This window comes from Sus scrofa, chromosome 3 (genome assembly GCF_000003025.6).
Source record: "Sus scrofa isolate TJ Tabasco breed Duroc chromosome 3, Sscrofa11.1, whole genome shotgun sequence".
Lineage (NCBI taxonomy): Eukaryota > Metazoa > Chordata > Mammalia > Artiodactyla > Suidae > Sus > Sus scrofa.
Window position 1 is genome coordinate 9,315,670 of NC_010445.4, and position 24,656 is coordinate 9,340,325.

At 53.1% G+C, this 24,656-nt stretch overlaps 1 protein-coding gene across 6 annotated transcripts in view; it reads left to right on the forward strand.

Moving 5' to 3' along the window:
* The window catches only part of CUX1 (cut like homeobox 1), a 352,855-nt gene continuing 329,674 nt past the window's right edge, over positions 1,476 to 24,656 (forward strand). For 3 of the 6 annotated variants that reach the window (XM_021086268.1, XM_021086265.1, XM_021086266.1), the window contains exon 1: positions 2,436 to 3,311. In XM_021086268.1, the coding sequence (XP_020941927.1) occupies positions 2,973 to 3,311 (339 nt within the window). In that variant the 5' untranslated portion in view covers positions 2,436 to 2,972. Of the gene's footprint in view, positions 1,722 to 2,435; positions 3,312 to 24,656 lie in introns of those variants that run through there. The other 3 variants (XM_021086269.1, XM_021086267.1, XM_021086270.1) reach the window with 3 other exon arrangements.

The following is a 24,656-nucleotide window of genomic DNA, read 5'->3' on the forward strand; positions in this document are numbered from 1 at the left end:
GGCCGACGGCGCGCGCGGGCTCGGGCGCCCCACACCGAGGCCGCCTTCAGCGTCCCTGGGTCGGGAGTGCCCTTCCTGGCGCCGTGTCACTGCTTCTGGGACCAAGGCTCCCGGCGCCCGCGCGCTCCCACCCACCTGCTTCCTGCCCCTGCTGCGGGTCCCGGCTGCCGCCGGGACGCCCAGGGAACACCCCCACCCCTTCGGACCTAGGGAGGCGAGCGTTGTCGAAACCGAAGCGCCTGGTCGCCAGTGTGAGACCTAGGGGCACATGTGTTCTCCAATTCTTCGGGACTTTCATTTCTAGTCCCTTCAGTCAGAAATGCTGAATTTACAACGATCGGCGTTAAATCCTCCAACTCAGTTGAAAAGCAATTGTATACCCCCACGAACATGTTTTATTTTGTATTCCATACAGCTTTTATTGACATATAATTTTTAAGATTAAGGAATTTGGGGATTTGTTTTAACTAATTACACGGTAAATGAAGTTCGGGAGGATAAAAGTACGCTATTCCTACTGCAAACTCAAACTCACACGTGTGTATAATCAATTAAAAATGAGATCATAAAGTGTGTGCTTTTTGCCAGGTTTCTGCGAAGAAAGATCTCAAAAGAGAATTGACTTTGGGGTTTGTATTTTAGTATTTCTGCAAACTAGGGACCGTGCTTTTTGTTATAAGCGTACCCACACTTTCCAAGTTGGGCACCCAAATCGCTGTGTGTGAACTACAGGAAGTTTCTAGGGCTGTTCCGCTGAAGCGGTGCGGGGGGGATACAGAACTGGGCTCCAGGACTTTTCCTGTCCTGTCCTAAGCTGGCGCAAATCGAGCAGATAGGGGCCATTCAGACCCCCTGGCCGCCGGGGGTGCGGTGCGGCGCGGCGCGGGGACCGCGCGGCCACTGTGCGGAAAATTAACGTGTGCAGCGACACGGGGGTCAGGGCTGCGTTCCCCCGGCTCCAGTGCCCCCAACATGAAAGGCCGTTCCAGGCTGGCTCGGTCTCTGAGTCCGGCTGGGGCTCGGGGAGAGGGTGGGCGGCAGCGGCCGGCCAGCGCGCCTCGCACCCGCGCCGCAGCGGTGGGCCGGGTCTGTGCGGGGTCTGGGCTCGGGCAGGTGGTCGCGGCGGCTCCGCGCGCTCCGTGCCCCGCGGAAGAGCGGGCGAAAGCGGCGCGGCGCCGGCGCCCGCAGCCAACGGCCGCCCGCTCCCAGCCGAGGGCCGCCGGCGACCGCGACCCCCGGGCGCCCGAAAACCGCCCCAGGTGAGCCGGGCCCGGGGCCTCCCGCGGGGGCCCGGGGCGCCCCTCCCGCCGCCCTCCAGCGCCCCCTCGGGGCCGGGCCGGCAGCCGCCGCCCGCGCGGGCCGGGGGGCTCGGAGGGGCGGGGGTCGCGGGCCTGGCGGCGGGCGCCGGCGGGAGCGGGCAGGGGCCGCGCGCGGGAGGCCCGGCGGCGGCCGCCGCGCCCTCGGGCTCCGACTCCGGCTCCGGCTCGGGCTCGCCATGGCTGCGGCGGCGCCGTGAGGAGGAGTCCGCGTCCTCCGTGGCGGCGGCGGCGGCCGGCTCCAGGCCGGGTTTTGGCGCCGCCCGCCTGCTGCCTCCTGGCGGCTCCTGAACTCCAGCCCCCTCTCTATCAGCCTCTCACTCCGTCTCAATATGTCTCAAGATGGCGGCCAATGTGGGATCGATGTTTCAATATTGGAAGCGCTTTGATTTACAGCAGCTGCAGGTCAGGCTTCTCCTCGCTCGGCCTCTCGCCCGGGGGTGGGGGCTGCGGGCGGTCGCGGCCTCCCCCGGGGCCCCGGGCTGCCCGGCCGCCGGGGGGCCGCGGCGGCGGGGAGGAGGGGGGTGCCGGGGAAAGCGGGGCCGAGTCGGGGACAAGTCCCTCTCGCTCCCCGGCCCCCATTGATAACTCGCTTGATCGGAAATTGATCCTCTTTGTTCAATTCATCGATCAGCCCAAGATGGCGCCGGGAGCCGCCGCCGCCACCGCTGCCCCCGGTGTCGGCCCCCACCCCGGGCGCCCCCCCGGCCCTGCGCCGCCGCCGCCACCGCCGCCGCCGCCGCCGCGGGACCGGGGAGGGGGCGGCCCCGGCGGCCCGCGGGGTGCGCGCGCGAGCGGGGAGCGGGCTGCGGCGGGCGGCGGCGGCGGCGGGCGCTGCGCCGGGAGGGGGCTGCGGCCCGGCGGCGGCGCCCGGCCGCGCGCCCCGCGCCCCCGGCCCGCCGTATTCCCCGGGAAAGTTTGTGGGGAGTTGCTGTGGGGGTGAAGCGCCTGCCTCTCCAGGAGGAGCCGCCGCCGCCACTGCCGCCGGCGCGGCGGAGCTGGGGCTGGTGGCGCTGTGGTGCCGCCGGCTCGGGGGAGGGTCAGAGCGGCCACCGGCGGCGGCGGCGGCGGCGGCGCGGCCCGGCTCCGGCCAGGCGGGCGGGTGGCCGGGCGGGCGGGCGTCCGCGCTCCCCGGCCCCGGCCGGCCCGGGCCCGGGCCGCCGCCCCCGGCTGTCAGCCGGCCGGGACTGCGCCGCCGCTCCCGCGTGCGGCGTGGGGCTCCCAGCGCGGAGCCCGGGGTTTGTTTACGTCCGGGCGGGCGCCCCGGGGCCACCCGCAGACCCCGCAGCAGCCCCTATCTTTTGTGTGCCTGCAGGAGCGGCGCGGACCGGCCCTCCGGGGCCGGGTGCCCGGGTAGGGGTGCTTTGGGGAAACTTGCGGGGGGCGGCCGGCGCCCCGCGCGTGGATCCTGGGGGTCGGGGCGCCCCGCGGGCGGGGGTGCGTGTGCCAGAGGAGGGCTACAACTTTCCCCGAGTGGAGGCCCGGCTCTGCGCCCCGGCGCGCAGTCTATCTGGGCCGGGGGCGCTTGCTCCCCGCCGCCTCTCCGGGTGGTCCTCGCCTCGCGCCCGGGGGCTCCCGCGGCCCCCAGTGACCCACCCCCGTCTCTCCGATCGTCTCCTCCGGGGCCCTGCCCTCCCAGTAGGGTCCGCGGGCGCGATGGAGCGCGCGGCAGGTCCACTCCGAAATGCCTACTCCGATCCGGCTCGTGAAAGCAAAGCCCCGGGGGCCCCGGGGGCCCCGCTGGACTGTGGCGTGCGGGGCTGTGGTCCGAGCGCCGAGCCCCGGGCGCCGAGGGGGGCTCATGCTGGTGCTCCCCATCCGGCGCCCGAGCCGCTGCGGTGCCCAGGGGGCGCGTTCCTGCCTGCCATTCCTCATCCAGAGGAACGGCGCGCCCTCGGGGTCCGCCCGGGACCTGCCAGCTCCGCGCTCGCGGCGCCTGGACAGCCCCGGGACTCTGCCAGGTGGATGTTGTGCGTAGTCGAAGCCGAGTTGAAGGTGAGCGGCGTGTGGGCCAGAAGCTCCGGGAGCGCTGGCCGTGGGGGGTGGGGGTGGGCGTGGGGGGGATGTCTGTGGTTTCCAAGGGCCCAGGGCGGCCTGGCGCCCCAGAAGGGGCCCTCAGCGACCCCCAGGGACGGCTCTTGCTCCCAACTCTAAGGTGTGCTTGAAGGCACCCTTGGGCGAACTTTCCCAGCCAGGGGACTGGTGATAGTGGCCTACAGTACTTTGAGGAGCGAAGCAAATGAACTCCAGATGCGGGCTTGTATGAAATGAAGCGGGTTGGATTAAAACGTATATAAACGGAGGCTGACAACTTTAATTGTATATGCTTGTTTTCTGCTCTTGCCTACGTAAGAGCAATAAAGCAGACTCATAGTCGTTATGAAATTTCTTCGAGTTTTTCGCTTAACTAGGAAGAAGACTATGTGAAATATGTATTTCCGATAAGATTAAAACTTAAAGGAGTTTGAGTGTTTATTGACTAAAATAGATTACTCCAAAGTGTCTATTGTGTAAATTAGATTCCTGAATGTAATGAACACAGCCGAATGGCATTTTTGATAAATTGGTCTACCCTGTTTTAGTAAAAATAGCTCCCTTTTACCATAATTTAATTCCTGTGCTTACTGCAAAACCCGTTGTGGAGTTTTGAGAGACAAACCTTAATTTTTTTTTTTCTCTTGTTTTCCTAAATGTGACATTGTAGCTTAACACCAAAGCGGTTTCTTTTTTAAGCATCTTGGCAAAACTGCCTGGGAACAGGGTTTGGTTTCTGGGGAGTTATTAGATTTTATGAACTCTTTGACACCCCCGACCCGCCCCCCCCCCCCCCTTAGTGATTAGTCTTCAGGGTAGCTTGAGGACATTGAAGGATGTAGCTTTAGGTTTCCATTGAAAGATTCCCTGTTAGTTCATGTGAGTGAACTTTGAGAGGTTGATCTGGAGTTGCAAAAATCGCTTTTCTGAACATGGTTCTCTTTCCTGAGCAGCGATTAGCTTTTGATGGTAGGTAACGATTTGTCCTTTAGATGGTTTCCTATTGCCGCTTCATTGCAGTTTTGAAAACCTCCCGTTGACTGTGGAATGCCAAAGTTCCAGAAGGCTAAACTGCTTCTTTCTCTGGGCCCTGAAGAGGCCTTTTGAGCTGATACCTAGTTTATCGTCATCTCTGGTCCCACAGATAGTAAGCGAGCCAATGGGACTGCAGTTTGAGAAGAGAGAAGTCATTCGTTTCTGACTCTTCTCCTCTCTGCCCAGCCCCTTACGCTGAGATCGGGTTGCCTGCAGAGCCCAGGGTGGGCCGTAGCATTGCCCCCTGAGGGTCCAGAGGCTGGGTCTGGGCGGGTTCAGGTGAGATGAGGCGCTTGTGCCCCCCACCCTCTGGGAGCTGAACTCCTGTCCCTCTGCTCAGTCAGGCTTGAAGCTGTCTTGGGACGTGGAGTGAGTGCCCAGGAAGAGAGTTTCTGAAGATTGAGCTCTATTTTGTTTCCTTTTTAGTCCCAAAGTATTGTGGCATGGGAGCTTCATTGCTCTGGCCTTGCTAAGACTAGTTGGACAAGTTTTTATCCTATCCCAGACTTGTAAAAACCCAGGCTTTTTTTTTTTTTTTTTTTTTTTTTTTAAATAAGAAAAACACCATTGTATAAATTTGCCTTTTAAACACACATTTGGAAAGAGGGCACTTTCTAAAACCAGCTCCTGTAACTCTGTATGTTAGGGTGGCTTTTTGCCAGGGCTCAGCTTCCCTCTGGGGCATGATGCCCCAAGTGATGACTGGTGCTCCCCTGCAGAAGTAATCTTTAAACATTGTCCTCTTTTTCAAAGTAAGAAAACAACTTCGTTTTTGCTCCAAGTCCATTTTCTAGTTGCTTTTGTTTTGGATTCTCCTGTTACAGACCAGGGTATGTTACCAGCCGTCCAGGACTGGTTCCTGTACAAAGTATATTATTTTGATTAAGACATGTATCTCTTCTAGGAGCCTTGATAAAATAGTAAAAAACGGAGGGGTTCCACAGGGCTGCTGCGGTCTTTGTTTTCTTGGTTCTCTTAGTATCAGTGTCTTTGAGCCAGGGTGCGGCGAGGAGGTCATTGTCATGTGATTAGAGTTTTTCTTTTTCTTCTTCTTTTTTTTTTTTTTTGTAGGAAACTGTGTAGGGTTTTGGGTTTGTTTGGTTTGCTTTTTTAAAAAAGGTGTTAAGTCAGTGAAGGGATTGAGCTATGTATGCAGCACCTCCTGGCCCAGTTGGGTCTGTAGAGGCCCCCCTCTGCTTCGCCACTTTTTTGCCCATCTCCTGCCAGTAGTTAGTTAGCTACCTGAGAGGCCTGGCTCTGGACAGACGGCCAGCCCCCTCAGGAATTCCCGTCCCCTGATCCACTGAGCTAACCTTAAAAATGCTGTCTGCTGACCTTTAGTACCTGTTGGAACAACCCTCTGCCATGTTGTATGCAATTAAAACAAACTCACCAGGGTTTATGCGGGGCTGTACTTTAGAAACCCCCCCACCCCCATGCAGCTCCAGGTCTACCTGGAGCCGTGAGCAATCTAAATTCCCGAGGCCGTGCTCACGTTCTGTGTCCTAGGACAGAAAACAAGGCTTCAGGTAGAAAATCCACATGTGTTTCAGCTCTTTTATAAAAAAGCACAAGGAACACCAACAAGCGAAATGAGGGAAGGACACATTTGTTAGAGGAAGAAGTAGTGCCTTTTAAAAAAGAGAAATTCATCCTGTGAAAAAGCTTCCAGAGCTAGGCCAGATTCCTACCGCTCCTCGCCTTTTGCTGTTGACACGTTTGGCCTCATGGAAGTGTCACAGATTTAAAAGACAGGTGTATCTGATGGACTGTAACACAAACGCTGACTCAAAGTTACCATCATGTTAAATATATAGGATCCCATGTGATTTTATAAATTACTTAAACACCTAGTTTCAATTACTTAAGTGTATTAAATATGTAAAACATGATACATGTATATACACACGTATGTGAAGTAGCTTTCCCTGTGAAAGGTCTGATTTTTGCAAGTAATTGTCAAAGATAGACATTTGTGTATTTCATTCTTTTGTTTTGTCTGAAGCTCTGCATTATGGCTGCAGAGAGATAGTTTTGGTTTTAGCTAAAATTCCCCTGCCTCTGATTGTTTAAACCAGACCCTTAATCTTATTTTAACATACTTAAAATGTTCAAAAAACCCGGAAGAATTGTTTTGTATAAGTAGCAAGTGAATGTAGTTTAAACACTCCAGCAATTCTGGTATCTAATTGGAAACAGGTGGAATTCTTGGACTCCTGTGTTTGAATCTTATTATAGCAAAGCACAGAGACACTTCTTACTTAGGGCCATTCATTTCGTCGAAGCTGTTTGAAGAGGGGCCCCCTGACCTCTCGTTGCGCCCCACTACTGTTTTCCTGGATGTGCCAGGCGTGCTGGGCGTTTTGGGGACTGGTCGCCTGTGTATGCTCAGCCACTCAAGAGCACCGTGCGTGTGTGGATCATGGATTAAGAAGGGAACTTTCATGGCACAATTAGATGCGATTTAATGTCTGTATTATATAACTAATATAGCAAAAAGTTATGAATTCATTTGAGGTTTCTGATTTCCTAAACATTTGTTGACATGAGGGTTGGGTACATTTTATTATACCCTGATCAAGATTTGGAATTCAGAAAAAACTACTCTCCCTAAGTTCATTGAGAGATATACCCTTAAATAGCACCCACATCAACCAACCAACCACCCAACCAACCAAACCATAAAAAACAGGTTAGGGGGACATTTCAATCAGACGTTAATGGTGGGGCCCTCTGAATGAGTGAGGTCATTTTTCCGCTTTTACTTCTCAAAGCCAGCTCATAGCCTCTGTATGTTGAAGAACCGTTTCGGTTGGTGTTGAGGTGCTGATTTGGATGGAGCTGTTGGTCCTGTCGGAGTTTTGGGTTTACTGAGCTGTAACGAGTCCTGCTTTTCAGCTGTGTTCTGAGCAAGTGGGTAGAAGAGAAGAAAACGGCCTTTGGCCGCCGGGAGGTGTTACTGCAGGGACGTCCATGGGGTTGGGGGGCTGTGGCATCACCCCCATTTGTACCATGGCTTGAAGCAGCCTCGGAGCACCTGGGCTCACGCACCTGGGCTGTGACTGGAAGAGTGTGTGACACAGTTCAACGTAATGAGGGGAGCAGCTCTTTCGGAGAGACGTCTCATTTGCTGCAAAACCCATCAAGACCCTTTCCTTTGACGAGTAAACAACTCTCTAATAAAAATAATTCTAATTCGTGCTGTAATTAAGTTCTGATAGGATGATGTCACCGTGCAAAATAAATGTTGTCAGTTTCTTCACTGGAATCTGAAGACGTTTCCTTAGCTCGGCCCCGGGGTGGGAAAGGGGGCGCCCTGGGCAGGTGGCAGACTCTTTGGGTTTGGTGGCGCCCTGGGCCGGGGGCCACCAGGGAGGTGCCCCAGATGCCATTAGCAGGATCCCTCCGCAGAGCCCTTCCCCTTCCCTGGCCTCGGGAACACCTCCCTCCGGACAGGTGCCTGGAAAAGAACGGGCTTGGGAGTGGGGGTTCCTCCCGGCACCGCAGAGCGCCTGGAAGAAGAGCCGGGTGGGAGATGCTCAGGAAGCCGACTGGGTTCTGCTTCCGTCCTTGAGGCCCTTGTGGAGGTGAGTTTGGAACCCGAGCTGCGCGATCTACGCCTTTTGTAAGACGCAGGAGGCCGTGGCGGGGGTCACTGGGTCTTGCCTGTGGCCCACTCAGTGAGTGGACGGTTGAAATCCTGGATCCTTCTGGCGGTGATTTATGAAGCTGATGTTGGAAGAAATTACCAGGGCTCTCGCTCTGAAGCTTGTTCTTTCGCAGCCTTACCCTGACTGTGCTGGCATGGGCCTGCTTTCTCAGAGACATCTTTCTCTCTGACTGTGTTTATCAAGTAAGTTGAAGCAGTTAACATTTTTTTTTTTTTTTTAAGTTATGCACAGTTGTGAGGTGTCCTGAGTTTGGTTAAGGGAAAAACAAATTGACAAATTAGCTCTTTCTTAAGTGAACATTGTGAAATTGTGAGAAATAGAATGCCATTCCTACTGTCATTAAAATTTTATTTGGGTGTTGACAGCTTTCTGCTCGTTGTAAGACGTTCAGATCCTGTCCACCCAGCTGTAAAAAGCCAAAAGCAAAACAAAAAACACCCAACTAGCTCAAAAGCTTCTATCCAGTTTCCCCCTAAAAGCAAGACAGTCTTTCTTAACATTGGGTCTTTTCCCCTCATAAATTGTTAATATTTTATTTTCTAACGTAGTTTTATGTTTTTAAGGCAAAAAGGAATATGAACTCATTTTATTTGTCTTGGTTCAGTTGTTATTTGGGACCTGCAAGCGCCTTTGGTTTATTGCCACCGTTCCCTTGGATTTTTAGGGGAGAAATGGCTGTTTAGATGAAAATAATTTGATTTAAAGCTAGTAAGTGACACCAAAGGTGCATCGCTGTCATCTCTTGAAGAGCCTGAAGCTGCAAACAGAAGCGAGGCCCTGGGGCTGTCGGCAAAGGAGGGGGCTGCTTCGGAGCTGCCCTCGGCCTGGGCACTGCCAGCCCTGGCGCCCGCTGCCACCCTGCTCGCCACTTCTTGTCCCTCCTCTGAGCTCCTGCCCTGCCAAGCCTGTCCTCTCCTTTGTTGTGAAAACGTTGTTTTTTTTTTTTTTTTTGAAGTATTTGTGGAAATCCATTATTTTGAGATTCTTGGAAGAGAGAGACTATGTAAATGAAAATTAAAAATAAAATTCTTGCTGGAGGGAATTGTACATTTAATTTTTTGATTAGGTTTGGAAAAGCCTTTTTCCCCTTAGCCTGAAAATAAGAATGTTCTGTTGCTCCTGTCACCGTTTTTGCTTCCTTCTGAAAGGTGTGGCAGATAATGGTGAAACGTGTTCTTTATTTTCTGTTTTTCTCCATGATAGTTGACCTAGAACTTGAACCCATGCAGCTCTGTGTACAGTGAATTATTTCTGTTTCACATTGTTCTGCTCTGCCCTCGCTGAGCGTGTAGATAGCAGCTGCCCGTAGAACACAAACCTTTTAAAGGAGAACAGATTTTGAGTCACCGACATGTAGAAATTTACAGCTAAAATTATAAGTAGCCCTGCAAATAAATTTCCATCTTCCCTTCCTGTTCCCGCAGCAGAGGTGTTGTAAGTCCTATGTTTTTGAAATAGAAAACTGTGAGAATAGACGCATTCATGTAGACCAGTGTAGAAACCTGACTTTGCTGGAATTGCTTCATTTCACTTGTACCTCGGTTCGTCGTTTACATAACACTGCACTGTCATATCCCTCAGCCAAGTAGGAGACAAGGTCAGGTTTGGTGTCAAGCTTTTCTGCTCCATAGGCGTGTGTGAGACCCAGAAGCCCGGCAGGAAGCCCAGGCTGCTGCCAAGGCACCCTGTGCAGGTCACCTGGTCCGCCAGGGACCCCGCGGTCGTGGGCAGGCACAGAGGACCAGGGAGGTGGCCAGGGCCTGGCCAGCACTCACCTTGGAGAGCAGCGTGATGCAGTCAAGCAGTCATCACCTGGAGCCGCCCATCCTGGGTCAGGGGAGCCAGAGGGGCTGCCCTGTCACCTCTGTTCCCCCACCCTTCCTCAGCCCTGGCCCCCCACCCTGCACTGAAGTGGGGTTGGAAGACGAAGGGTATTGCCAGTTACGGCTGAGTGTCACTGTCAGGAGAAGTCAGAAGTGGTTTGCGATGGTTGTACATTGCTCTGTGTTGGTGTGTAATTATGCTGTCACTTTAAAACACACTGATACTTTAATAAATCTTGTGTGTGTACGCATTTAGTTTTGGGGGCTGCTTGTTGTGTGTGAGAGCCAAATCTTTTGAACACACAAAAGCTGAGAGTGTAGCCTTTGCTTGTTTTGAAATTGTCTGCTTGAAGCAAGTCGCAATCCATTATAGATGTGGCTGCCAGATGAGTCTTCCCAAATCATTGATTTCGTCACGTCCTTCTCCTTAAACACCCACAGTGGCTCACGTTGGCACAGGATGGAGACCACGCTCCTTGGGCCAGCGGACCGAGTTCCCGATGGCTCTCTCCACCTCGCCTGAACCTTTTCCCCACTTAGTAGGGGCCTGGATTCACGCTCCCTGGGGAAGCTCCCTCTCCTCCCTCTGCTGTCTGAGTAGCCAGCTTAGCTTATGCATGCCCTCTTCATTTTCACCAATGCTGCCACTGCCGTGGGGATGTGGGTGGCAGAGCTGAGGTGCCCACCCCGGGGGAGCGGGCAGCCTGGGGTGGGCAGAGGTGGCCCGGGTGGCCAGGATGTGGCTGTGACAGCGGAGGGCCGTGGAGGAAGGGCGTCCAGATCAGGCTGGAGGGAAAGCTAGAGCTGAGTTCCATGCCCTTGGGGACGTGTGGGAGTGGACCTCCCAGCGGAATAGCGGCGGGGGGCGGGGGGGGGTGGCGGTGGCCGCTGAGACCTCTCCTTGAAGCCCTGGTTCCCTGCTTTTGCTGTTTCCGGTGGACCCCACAGGGCACCCACCTGGCTTCCCACTGTCCTTCGCAGGCAGGCTCCTGTCCTTCGCCTGACCTTGCCCTTCACCCTGCCCTCTGTGTGGCCCTCACCCCCGTTCTTGGTGCCCAGTGAGTCCTGCTGCATGAAAACCATGAGGGGCTTTTACAGGGGCAGGTCTGTGTCTTTCTGACTTAGGACTCCTTCAGCGAGTTAACTCAAGAGTGCACCCGGAATTCTTTTTAGGGTTGTAAGAGGTGGGTGGCTTATAATAGATTGGCTGTATTTTGAAAGCCCCTAATAGGTACATAGCGATATCACATGTACTTCTTTTTTTGTTCCCATTTATTAAGTCCTTCTTTGCAAAGTGACATATGCGTTGGTCAAAATACACATAATTGTATTTGTGGCACATACCACATAAAAAATTCTCATTTTTAAAAATAGCATTGGGCAGAACAATTCTTTGACAGAGATTTATTCTTTGACTCTGCTCACAGCCTGAATGGGAGGAAACGTCCCCATACGAACGGGGAAAGTTGTACCGATCGGAGACCCACTGATGCAAGCGAAAGTGAGCAGCGAGAAACGCCGAGGCTTGGGGGGCAGTACCGGAGAAACATCTCCTGAGGCCTCGGCCTCCAGAAGCTGCCCCGTGTGTCTGGGCAAAGGCCCCCGACCCGCCCTGCCTCGGAGCAGTGGCCTTCATAGCCTGCGTGCTTTCTCTGCTTCTTCATTTACAAAGAAAGTACCTAGGGTATTTTTGTAGAGGTGACGTCACTGTCTGGCTGCAGGAGCATTTGCATGGATTTGGGGAAGTGAGGGCTGCCAGGACTTAAAGGGGGAGGCGGGGGGCTGAGAAGAGCCACCATCTGGGGGGGGCATTCCGAGGGCTGATGGAGGGCAGGCCTGGCATCCACAGGGACCAGGACGGGGAAGAGGAGCCACCCGAGGTAGCGGAAGAGGAGGCGCTCCGTTTGCTGGGATGCATGGGATTGAGGGGGGCGGTGGGGATTCAGGGGCTGAGCCCTGGGGGAAAGGGCTGAAGCGTAGTGGAGAGGTTTGGTGTTGAAGTCGAGAAGATGGGCTGAAAGCCGGGCTTTGAAGCCTGTGGAGGACTTGTTTGTGCTTTGGCTGGTGTTTGAGAGTTAGGCATCATTTGCGGTGGGAAGGGCTAGAGAATTAATCTTAACTGGGGGACCCCTCCCCGCTTGTGTCTGAACTTCCCCTGTTCTGGAGCCGGGACTGTTGGGGTCCTTCAGTAAGTAGAAGGAGGGGCAGAGACGGAAAGCATCGCCGGTAGCATTGGCTTCCACATGTTGTAGCTGATTTTATGTCCACTGGTGACAAGACAGATGCTTTAAAAAATTCACACACACACACACACACACACACACAGCATCAGCTCTCATTTCCTGAGTACTGACCCTGGGCAGGCGCTGGTTTGGGCTGTTGCTCTCTTTCCTGTCATCCACACTGCAGCCCCGTGGAGGAGCCCCAACCGGCTGGTGTCCCCTCCACACTTTCCCTGCAACCCCTGCTGTCCCCGAGAGTGGCTCCCCCCATGAAGCGGTGCGGTGGTTGTGATGAGGCTGCAGGGGGATCGGAAGGGCCCTCCGTCCACAGGCCACCCAGAGTGAGCTTGGGGTGGGCGAGTCCTGTCGTTTGAACAGCTGGAGGGTGAATAAAGCCTGTGAGGTGCATGTGAAGGTACCTGGGTGACTGGTGGACAGACACCTTCTGGCTGAGGCCTCACTGGATCCAAGGAATTTTCTCGAGCCTCCCTGCCCTGAGACGTCCGTGTCGGCCCCCAGCCACAGGGCTCCAAAGAGCAGGGTTATTCAGCAGGTGGTGGATCCTCCCCGGGGGTGAGCACGCCCGATGGCAGGCGCCGCCCCATAGCTGGGGTGCAGCACGCAGGAACCCGGCCCTCCTGCTATCACCCGCCCTCCTCCTCGCCCCAGTTGTGCATCAAGCGCCTGTGTGGGGAGGGCTTTAGGGACATGGGAGGCAGGACAGAGGCCTGATGGTGGGGCCTGGGAGGGCGGGAAGGAGGGGGCCTTCTGCCGGGAGCGCGCCTGGGGAGCAGGAGTCTAACCGGCCTGGCGCTGGGGCTGGGCAGCTCTTCCCTGTGAGATGCTCCTATTTGCATTTAAGCTCGTGACACCCAGGACGAAATCCCCCCCGTCTCAGCCCCCGGGAGTCCAGGCGCTTTAGCCACTGTGGTGACACCACCCAAAGAGCACGGCTCCTCGGGGTTTTGTTGGCAGTTGCACGTGAAGACGGCGCCGGGCCGTGTTGAGGGAGGCTGGCTCTGTCAGCGTCTTCAGGTGGACATCTGTCCCCGAGAAGAAGCCTAGTCAGGTGACATCCCTTGTTCTCCTCAAGGAATTATCATGGAAAAGCTGAGTGTTTAGGCTCCTCCGGATTCGGATGGTTTTTTACATGCCGCATTTTTGGGTAATGTGGCCTGTTAGGGGATGAAATCATGCTTTTAGTGAGAACAGAGGCGCACTGGTCTGGGAACTAATGCAGCACGTTAGAGCGAGGTGGGTTGCTGTCTGTTTTCGGAACAACCCATCTTTTCTGTAGGCCTTTCATCCCCTCGTTTGTCAAGCGTGTCTCCGTGGTGCCTGACGTCCTGTTCTGGCCCCCGAGGTACCGAGAGGCGTGAGCGCCCGGCCCTGCTGGTCAGAACTTTGGGACACACGGGGCACCCGCCTGTTGGGCCGGGGTGTCTGGTGTGCGCGGAGGGAGGACAGGGGACTGGAGGGAGGGGTCTGGGACATCGTGCTCCCCGGACGTCCATCCCCTCCTGTGGGCTGGGCCCTGGCCTCGCAGCCCCCCAGGGACCAGAGCAGCAGGAGGTCCCTGCTCCCAAGGAACTTAGACCCTCGCAGGGGAGACGGTGAACGAACGTAGCAATGAGGACGTGACAGAATGTAAGCGCCACGGCCCGGGCCCAGACGGCCGCTGTGCAAAGGCCTGCGGAGTCCCGGCTGTGTTCTGGGGCCCCAGAGACACTGCCCTCTCAGTGTGAGATGGACAGTCCAGAGCCCAGGTTTGTGTTTGGGAGGATCCTTCCAGAAGCCCTATAGGGCACGCTGACCTGGTGTGAGGGATGGGGCCGGGGGTGGGGCGGGGGGGAGGCCTAGTCCAGTGAGAGATGGGCAGGGACTGGGCTTGGCGAGAAGATGCCAGACTGAGAGCTCGTGGGTGAGGGAGAAGGAGGTGCCTGGGCCCTGGGGTCGCAGAGATGGGCCGAGTGAGTGGCTTTTGGACAGGCCACTGGGAGAGAGGCATCAGCAGAGGAGACTGAGGCGAGGGGAGGGGTAGGGAGCAGCGCCAGCAGGGAGAGGTGGTCTCCGGGGTCCTGGAGACGCTGAGCATCCAGCAGGCCCGTGTCACATGGTGCCTGGTGCCGGCCCTTCCATCAGCGGCCTGTGCACAGGGCCGCCAGGCTGGGCCCCACTGGTTTATTGAAAGCAGGTGGGATGACGGGCGCCGCACTTGAGCGTTGGGTGTGACTCAGACATGCATGGAGTCAGCCTGGAGTTTCTTTATTCATCCCTATTTGCTTTTTGTCGGTAATCCTTTGTAATTCCCCTGTTTCATGATGTAATTTTAATGGAATTAAACTTGACGACTTCAAAATTATGTAATTAATTACGTTCGGCTTCAGTTACAATGACTGATTTTAGCGTGATACCTGGTGGCAAGTCAGGTGCGTCCTGGTTGGGGCGGGGGCGCCTGCCAGCTCTCAGGACGGCCATTCTCTGCCACTGCCACCGTCGCAGCTGCCCTTAGGGTGCCTTTAGGGTGCCTTCTGTCCCGCCCCACCACGGGCAGCACGGGTCCTATGAACGTGGGGGGTGCAGAGCTGGGGGGCTGTTTAGGATGCAAAGGCTCAGATTCAAACTGGAAAGTGAGTCTGGGGGGAGGAGGCTGCAGGGGAGCCGAGGGCGCTGCGTCTGGTTCTTTTTTTTTTCTATTCTGAGATGAGGGAGGTTGCGTTTAAGTCAGTGTGAACACGACCTCGAGAGCGGGTAGACGTTTACAGGGAAAGGAGAAGATGCAGGAACCACTGGGAGTGAAAGGTTTAAAAACACCCTTGTGGGTATTGTTCAGGTGGCCAGCGTGCAGCTCTGGGACCAGTAAACTGCACCTCAGGCCCCAGGATGGTGCTTGGTGTTTGTGGGTGTCCTCTTTGCCTGGAGCGATGGTTTTATTTTGTGGGTTTTTTTGGGGGGGGTGTCTTGCCGAGAAATCTTTAACCCAGTTGACCATTGCCCCTAAAGCTGGGCACTCCCTCTGATGGGGGGGTGACAGCCCCTCCCAGAATGGGGACGTGCGTCCCCATGATGGTGCGGTCGGCCTCCCGCCCTGTCTCCTCACAGCCTTCGTCCCCAGATACCCTGCCATCCCGTTGTCCTCCAAGGAGGCTTCCTGGAAGGCCATGTGTAGCCTTCGGTGGCCTGTGTCCTGTTTCTCTGAAATGCCTGCTATTTGCTTGAGAGGCTCAGAGCATCTTTTCAAGAGCTGATTATTACATCTCAAATTAGAGAGGTTTTCTAGATGCTCGTCTGTGAGTTTTCCTGCGCTTCCTGGTGCGCAGCATGAACCGTGCTGGCCAAGGCGTCCGTCTCAGAAGCTCGGGCTGAGCGGAGATTGGGGTTAGGCCGTCAGGGTGCCCAGATGTCTTAGGGATTACTGTTTTGTACGGGAGGCTGGGACTTGAAAACGTTTGCACGTCTGGCACATTGGGGCGGGGAGGAGATGGCGCAGGCGGTTCTTGTTGAACATGCCTCCTGCTATCTTGACACAGTGCGTGATACTGCTGCTCTCTTACTTTGTATTTTTATTTTAAATTAATGTAAATTTTATTTTATTGTTTTTAGGCAAGAAATAGATTTATTAGGGTAGGACGCTTGTGAGAGATGCAAGCAGGCAGGCCAACAAAATTTAAAAAAACATTTTATTTTCTTTTTTGGCTGTGCTCACAGCATGCAGACGTTCCCGGGCCAGGGATTGAACCTGCATCATAGCAATGACCCAAGCCAGTCAGTGACAACCTTTAACCTGCTGAGCTTCCAGGGAACTCCTGTTATTATTTAATGGTAAAATTCACATAAAACTCAGAGTTTAACCTTTTTAGAGTGTACGATCCCTTGGTTTTGGGTCTATTCATTGTTGGGCAGCCAACACCACAGCCTCATTCCAGGACTCTTCCAGCCCCCCAACAAGAACCCCATACCTGTTAGCAGTCGCCACCCCCCCATCGTCCCCATGGCCCCCAAGCTCTATGTAACCCTCAGTCCACTTCCTGTGTGAGCTTGGATATTCCTGCCTCCATGCTGCGTAGTTCACCTGGGAACAGGTTCCTGCAGTAGGTGCGTGGCTTCCGTGGTGGGTGGCCTGCCCTCCCTGTGGCGGTTTACTAGAGGTCCGTCCGTGTCGTAGCACGTATATCACTTCTTCACTCCTTTCCGGGGCGAGACGGTGACATCTCATGGTGCGGACACACACACCACGTGTCGTTTAGCCTTTTGTGGACTGGTGGGGCCTGTGGGTTGGTTCTGCTTTGGGGCTAGTATGAATAACACAGCTACGAACATCTGTGTGCACATCTGGGTACAAGTTTCTTATGACCATAGGCTTTCTCTTTTCTTCAGCATATACTTAGGAGTGGAATTGCTGGGTCGCATATAGGAACTCTGTGTTTAACTTTCTGAGTCTGTTACTTTTTAGCCTCTTCCGTGTACCTCCTGTTTTCTCCAGGGTACTCATTTGAAGGCCCCGGCTACTGTTGCATTTTATTCCGGTCTTCCTCCTGCCTCCTCCTCAGGTTCCTCACTGCTGGGGTTCCTCCCCCCTTGGGAACCGCTGTTTGGCACAGATGGATTTGTGGAGAGACGGTGGAGCCGTTTAACTGTGAGCAGAGGCTGGTGGCCGCCACCCCGCCTTCTCTCCTTGCTTGCAGCCAGGGGCCTCTTCCCTGGCCGGGTGCAATGGGCGGTTCACGTCGCTTGGGATGGAGAGATAGAGACTCTCAGGCAGTCCCTGTTTGCTTATGGTCCTGCTTCTCTGAAAAAAGGCGATGAACTTGGCCAAACTGCGGTTTTCTGCCTGTGAACACGCCCCCGGGAGAAGAGGCTGCCCAGGCCGGGCCGTATTCCCTCCTTGAGCTTCATGGGGGCGGGGGGAGCCCAGGACAACCGGCAGCCGCTTGGAGGAGCAGGAAGGTGGAAGGAACCTGGGCCCCCGCTCCTGCAGCCGCCCTGCCCCAGCTGTCTGTGATGTGTAACGTGGGGTACAGTTGCCCGGCTCCCAGGGAGTTTGTCCTGACTGCTTTGGCCAGGTCCGCGCTCATAAAGCCCCGTTTCTGAGATGTGTGGATCCTCGGTGAAGGTGCCTACGAGGGCACGAGGAGAAAGTGAGTGCCTGAAGCTCCCTTTTCTAACAGGGAGCAGAGTCCCATTTGCCAAGCCAGATGTCCCTCAGTACTTTAGATCCAGCCAGTAGAGCAGCGAGCAATTAGAATGGTTAATACTCAGTTAAGTATAATTGGAAGCTGGTGTAAATTTTGAGTGAAATTGACAAGTTCCATAAGTTAAACAGCAAAATGCCAGATCTTCTTCAGTTGTGTGATTTCTGTGGGTCTCCGTTCAGGTCTGTACATCACCTTCTTAGTGGACGAGAGATGAGGGGCCGTTACCAGCTCGGTTCACCATAATCCTGAAGTTTACAAACACCTTACCGATTGTTTTATGTTAAAAGCTGACGTCTTTAAGTCAAATCGTGGGAGCTTTAACACTCTCCTCTCTACCCTTTGAGCAGGAAAAACCAAATCCCGACTTTCTGCCTGCCTTCGGGGCGTGTGCGTGCTGTGTGTGTGTGTGTGTCTGTGTGCGCCTGTGTGCACACACGTGTCTCCCCCCCCCCGCCACGAGTTGCATTAATCACTTCTCAGTTCACAGCACATCATGATGCATTGTATTAAATGTTTTCGCCTTTCTGTTGCATCCCATCTCCAGTCTCCTCCTCTCCTCATTCTGGTGTATTTAATATGCCTTTACATGGATGTGTTCTTGTAAAGCAGTTGTATGTATGAGCAGCTCCAGCTCATGAGTGTGGCATCGTGCTGTAAATCTTTCTCCCCTTCCCTTTCCCTCCTCACTGTTTTTGAGGTCTGCCCATGTTACCCCATGTAAATTTCATCCTTCACGAGCGCTGCATCAGATTCCATCTTAAGAATCCACTTGTCTTACTTAGCTCAGGCTCCTGTAACAAAATACCATACACGGGCTGGGGAGAAGTAGGGGGGTGTGTTTAAACAGTAGACGTTGGCTGCTCACAGCTACTGAGGCCGGAAAGGCCAAGATCGAGGTGCCTGCAGAGTCCGCTTCCTGGGGAGAGCCCTATCCCTGGCGTGCTGTGTCTTCAGCACGACGGAGGGGCTTGGGGGGGCGGGGAGCTCTCTTCTCAGAAGGTCATCAGTCCCGTTACGGGGACCCCACCCTCATGACCTCATCTAAACCCAGGTACCTCCCAAAGGCCTCACCTCCAAACACTGTCACATTGAGGGCTGGGGCACACGAGTTTAGAGGAGACACCTTCAGTCCCCAGCACCACCTGAGCTCACATGTCCACTTTCCTGGGGACAGGGCCTGAGCATCCTAAGCTACATCTCCTGACAGGTGTCCAGGAGTAGGATTGCTGCGCCCCGGGGTGAAAAGCGTCCTTCATCTCACTGAGCGCTGCCAGACGGCTCCCCAGAACGGCTGTTCCCCAGAACAGCTGTGCTGCTCGGCTCCCCCACAGTCTCATCCGCGCTTCCTGGAGACGTTTTGCTGTCCCGATGGTTCTCAAGTGGCACGTCAGCCTTGTGATGGTTGTTCTCCAATCACCAGTAAGGCTTGTTTATACTCACTATAAATCTCATTTTATACTTATTTAGATTTTTCAGACTTACCCTGTAGTAAATTGTCTGGTCATGTATTTTGTCCCTTTTTTTTTTAATGGTGTACCATCTTTTTGCTGATTTGCAAGAGTTCCTGGTACGTTTCTGTGCCAATCCTTTGTTGGCTCTCACATTTGTAAATATCTTCTCCCCCGATCTCTCACTCATTTGTTGATCCATCTGTAGTTGTCCTTCAATAAATAGAAAAACCTAATTTTGATGAAGCCGAATCTGTCCATTTTTCATTTCAGTCTTGTTCTGAGAAATCTTTCGCCACTCAAGATCACAAGGATATTCATATTTTGATAGCCGTGGAGATTGGCCTTCTGTGTTTAGATCTGTAGGTTGGAGAGGATGTTTGCATGCAGTGCGAGGTGGGCAGTGTTTGCAGCACGGCCTACTGAATTGTGCTGTCTCCTCCCCAGGGACTTGGGCAGTCGCGTCCCTTGGATGCCGAGGCTCTGGATACGGGTATGTGTCTGGGCCATTCTTTTGTTCCACTGTCCAGTCTGTTGCGTCCTCTTGCACTTAGGCCATACGGCTTCAATGACTGTGGTTTTACACGTTTCACTTTCTTTTCTTTCTTTCTTTTCTTTTTTTTTGTCTTTTTGCCATTTCTTGGACCACCCCCACGGCATATGGAGATTCCTAGGCTAGGGGTCCAGTCGGAGCTGTAGCCGATGGCCTACACCAGAGCCACAGCAACGCGGGATCCGAGCCGCGTCTGCAACCTACACCACAGCTCACGGCAATGCTGGATCCATAACCCACTGAGCAAGGGCGGGGATCGAACCTGCAACCTCATGGTTCCGAGTTGGATTCATTAACCACTGAGCCACGACGGGAACTCTATGTTTCACTTTCTGATTGGGCACATTTGCTCATTGCTTTTTCTCTTTCGAAATATGTCAGCTCCTCAAGGCCAGTTATTCTTTCATGCACATTTCCATCAAGTTGCCTTTAAATTCTGCTGGAGTTTTGTTGGATTTGGATTAAATATACAGATTAGGGAGTTCCCGTTGTGGTTCAGCGGTTTACGAACCTGACCAGTATCCATGAGGATGCAGGTTCGATCCCTGGCCTGGCTCAGTGGGTTGGCTAAGGACCCAGCGTTGCCGTGAGCTGTTGTGTAGGTCACAGACAAGGCTCAGATCCCAAGTGGCGGTGGCTGTGGCTGTGGCCAGCGGCTGCAGCTCTGATTTGACCCCTAGACTGGGAATTTCCATATGCTGTAGGTGCAGCCCTAAAAACAAACAAAAAAGTACACACGCACACATGCACACACATACACGACACGCACACACACACACAGATTAATTTGGGGGAGAATTAAGAACTTTTAAGTTGCCTCACCCGTGAATGAGTTTATTTCTCCGTATGCTTAGATCTTCCCCCAGAAAGGTGTTGTGCCTTCCTCATTAGGTTAATTCCTAGTTCTGTACGGTTTCTGTAGTATTGTGAACAGGGACTTTAAAAGAATTGTTTTTCTGATGACCGTGGTGTGGAGGAAAGCAGTTGTTTTTGTTTACTGCCTTCGAAACTGACCGGCTTGCCGAATCCCTCATTGGTTGTTCTAGTTCACTTGATTCTGTCGCATCTCTCTGGGGAGGATATCACATGCAAAAAAAGTGACACTTGTTTGTCCCTTTCCTTCCACTGCTTATACCCAAGGGACTTGTGTTGCCAACCAGAACCTCAGGCGCTCTCTGTTGCGAGTGGGGCTGGGACTCTGCCTCTCCTTTCCTGGTCTTAGAGGGAGGGCATGTGCCCAACGGCGACCTTTGGTAGAAGCTTTGATCAGGTTAAGGAACCACGTGACTCAAATCTGTTCAGGTCTGGGTGATTTTTATCCCCCGTCTATAAATGTGGTAAATTACAGTGAACGATGCTCTGATGTGGAAGCATCATTGCATTCTGCCGTCAGCTCTTCTTTGTCTTATATTTTACAATATTGGATTAGCCGTATCTGTGTAAGTAGATAAAATTAGCCTACAGTTTTCTCTCCTTTTTTGGGGGGCCGTGCCCACAGCATGCAGACCTTCCCAGGCCAGGGATTGAATTCGCACCACAGCAGTAACCAGAGCCACAGCAGTGACGATGCCGGATCCTTAACTGCGAGGCCACCAGGAAACTCCTAATTTTCTTATTTTTATCCAGTTAGAATTGAGGTTATACCAGTCTCATAAAATGGGTTAAAATTGTTTTGGAACCGTTTGTCTAAGATGAAGAATTATCTGTATCTTATTAAATTTAATAGGGCTCAACTGTGAAACAGTAGGGCCTGAGCCTGAGCGCAGGCTGGGAGGACTTTATTATTTCACTTTCGTTTGTATTAGTCTCTCTATGTTTTTCTGTTCATAAACTGATTTTGCCACTTTATGATTTTCTAGAAATTAGCCATTTCATCTAGGCTTTAAAATGTGTCCTTGTATGATTGTTCATAAAATCTCCATTGCTTTTGTAAATCTCTTTTTCACCTCTTGCTATTTCATTTTCATTCTGCAGTCTGTATTTCTGAATATCTTTAAGACTTTAATTTTCAGGCTCACAAAGAGTTTTGTCCGTCTTACTAATCTTCAAAAAAAAAAAATCCAACTTTTCCTCTTTTTAACCTCTTTTTTGTTTGTGTGACTAATTGTCTCCTCTTTATTTCACTCTTGTCTCTTTGAGGTCCCTCTGTTTTCCTGACTTCTTTTTTTGAAGGCGCAGCTTTTTAATTTGACTTCCTTCTTGTTTTCTGATAAATGTTGTCAAGGCCTTAACTTTTCTTCTAATTATTTTGTGGTGTTCTACTGATTTTGACATGTAATGCTTTCATTTTTATTCATTTTGTAATTTTGTATTTATTTTGTTATTTCCCTTGTAATTTACTTTTTAACCTGAGGGTTACTTGATAGCATATATCTATATCTATATGGACATTTTTCTTTAATAATTTTTCTCGTGCTGTTGATGTGTGTTTTTATTGCATGAGCAGAGAATATGCTTAACATGAGGTCAATTTCCTTAGAATACAGGCATTTACACTGAGTGGATTTTTGTGAATGTCCCATATGGACTCAAAAGTAATGTTTTTTTGTTTGGAAATAAATTTTTCTCTATAGTATTTTGAGCTTACTCATGTTAACTTAATTCTTCTGTATCCTTGTTGGTTTCTTGCCTATAGTTTTGACAGCTGTTCCATTGTATTACCGCAAGGCTGTATTGTTAGGTACACACATGACGGTGGTTTTCTATCTTCCCGATTGGGTGTTCCCTTGTCTGGAGCACGTGCCCGACTCTTTCTTCATCCTTTATGGTGTTTTTCCACCATAAATTCTGTTTGTTTTGATGTTACAATTATTCTCCCCCCGCCCCTTTTTTTCCCTTCATTTTCAGTTTCTGTTTGCCCAGTAAAACTTTTCCTCTTTGTTTCCAGGCTTTCTATATCCTTTTGCTTCACATGTGTCTGTTATAGATAGATGATGCAGGGTCTTGCTTTTTATTTTTATTTTTTATTTATTTTTTTTGTCTCTTTGTCTTTTTTAGGGCCACTCCCACAGCATATGGAGGTTCCCAGGCCTGGGGTCTAATCGGAGCTGTAGCCACCGTCCTACGCCAGAGCCACAGCAACGCGGGATCCGAGCCGCGTCTGCGACCTACACCACAGCTCACAGCAACACCGGATCCTTAACCCGCTGAGCAAGGCCAGGGATTGAACCCACCACCTCATGGTTCTTAGTTGGATTCGTTAACCACTGAGCCAAGACAGGAACTCCAGGATCTTGTTTTTTAAACCCAGGTTGAGAGTGTGTCTGATTAGTACATTTGATGGGTGAACATTTATGATACATATGATTATATTAGGACTTCTGCAATTTTATTTTATGCTTTCTTTTTTGGGGGGAGGGGTATCTTTTCTTGTAATGTCGTATTGGGTTGAATTTTCCTCTGCTGAATTTTAAAGTTGTGTGATCTGTTTTCTTCTTCTGACATTCAGAATCTGGAATATTCCCGAAATTAAGACCCGTCCATATGTTTACTTTTTCCCATCAGTTTCTAACGTCTGTCAGTCCCTCTGTCCCATTTCCCGTTTCACCAGCCGCTCTTGGCTCTGCGGGTTTGACTGCTCATTTTATGTTCTTGATCCTTAACTCCGCTCCTCTCTGCAGGTTGTTGGACTAGTCTGTCTGTCTCTTCTAGTGTTTACTCTCCTCCTGGCCATTTTCCCCTGTGACCTGTGGTCGCCTAGGCCCCAGGGTGTGAACTGATCCCTCGCCCCTGGGGAGACCAGTTAAAGTCACAGCTGGTGGGCGGAGTTTGGTGAGAGGCCTGTGCCCCAGGACAGAGGGCTTAGGCCAGGGTGCAGTAAGGCCCCTCAGGGAGCTCTTGGCATCACACCTGATCTCCTGGCTGCCTCCCTCTGGGGTTATTGCTCAGCCTTCTTTGCATTTCGGGATCCCCTGGGGGAGGGACCCCCCGCAGCGATTCCAATTCTGCTCGTCTGGAGTGGGCACTGGTATTTTTTATTTTGTGTGTGTGTGTGTGTGTGTGTGTGTTCATTTTATTGTAGTTGATTTACAATGTTCTGTCAATTTCTGCTGTGCAGTAAAGTGACCCTCACTGGTATTTTTAAAAGCAAGAGTCGGGGTACGGTACAGACTGGCTATGGATTGATCAGTGTTGAAGCTTGGAGGTGGGTGCTTAGGGGATCATTGTCCTGTCTGTTTATGTTTGAGGTACCGTCTGTGTCCAGCTCTAATTGTGAGCTGAGACCTACTGGCTCTGACCCTGGTGTGGGTGGGGTGGGCAGGGAGTAGAGGAGGCTGGCTAGACCTGGGGCTGCCGGAACGGTTAGAAATGGCCCCTGTGGCGATAGCACCTTTCTGCCGGAAGGCCTTGTTCCAGCCTAGATCCGGGTACTCCAGTGGTCCACGGACCAGCCACATCAGCATTATCTGGGAGCTTGTTAGAAACACACAACCTCAGGCCCCACCCCAGACTGAGCAAGAATCCACAATTTTCTGAGATCCCCAGGTGACTCACATGCATATTCAGGTTTGAGGTGCGCTGGTCTAGAGCTTTGTAAAGGGACGGTTGGTTTTATTTAATTCCCCTTTTAATGGAGGGACTCCTCCCTTCTCGTCCCGGTCGAGCTTTCCAGAACAGAGGTGGCAGGCCGTGGGCCAGGCTGCCAGGGACTGGTGCACGCAGTCTGCGTGTTTGGGCAAGGGAGGCCCCGGGGCCTCTCCCAGGCCGCCCTTGCTCCTTTTACGCACAGTTCTGATAGGATCAACGGTCCCCCTTTCAAGGTCCCAGGACGTTGACACAGCAGATTGGAACAAGACGCGGAAGTCCTAGTGGCGGGGCCAGTGGTCGGGTGGGAGCTGGAGACCAGAAGTCGGGCTGCAGGCTGGGCTGTTGGCCGAGGAGGCTGGTCCCCGCACGTCGAGGTCGTCCAGGAACGAGGGACTCGCCGCAGCTTGCAGCCCCATCCTTCACCGCGAGTCCCCTGAGCCACTGGGAGAGGACTTGATGCCCTTCTGATGACGGTGCCCGCCCCAGCCGCCGCTCGGGGACGTAGCATTGCCCCCAGTGCCGTAGCACCTGTCGAGCCCTGGACGGGGACAGACGCGGCGTTTTGAATGCACGCCTGGGGCCGGGTCCTCGGCGCGCCCGCCCTGCCGGCCCGCCTGGCTTGGATCTGGGCTCCTGCTGTCCAAGCGGCGTGGCCGTGGACACTTCACCTGCCTGCCCTGTGCCGAGGTGGGGTGAGAGTTCTGACTCTGCCGGGGACCTACCAGGGCTCTGCCAGGGCCAGTGCTGGATACACTGTCCTCAGTGTCTCAACACGAAAAAGTCAAGGAGAGGATGTGGTGTTGGCAGCTCACCAGGAGAGACCGCCTTCTAG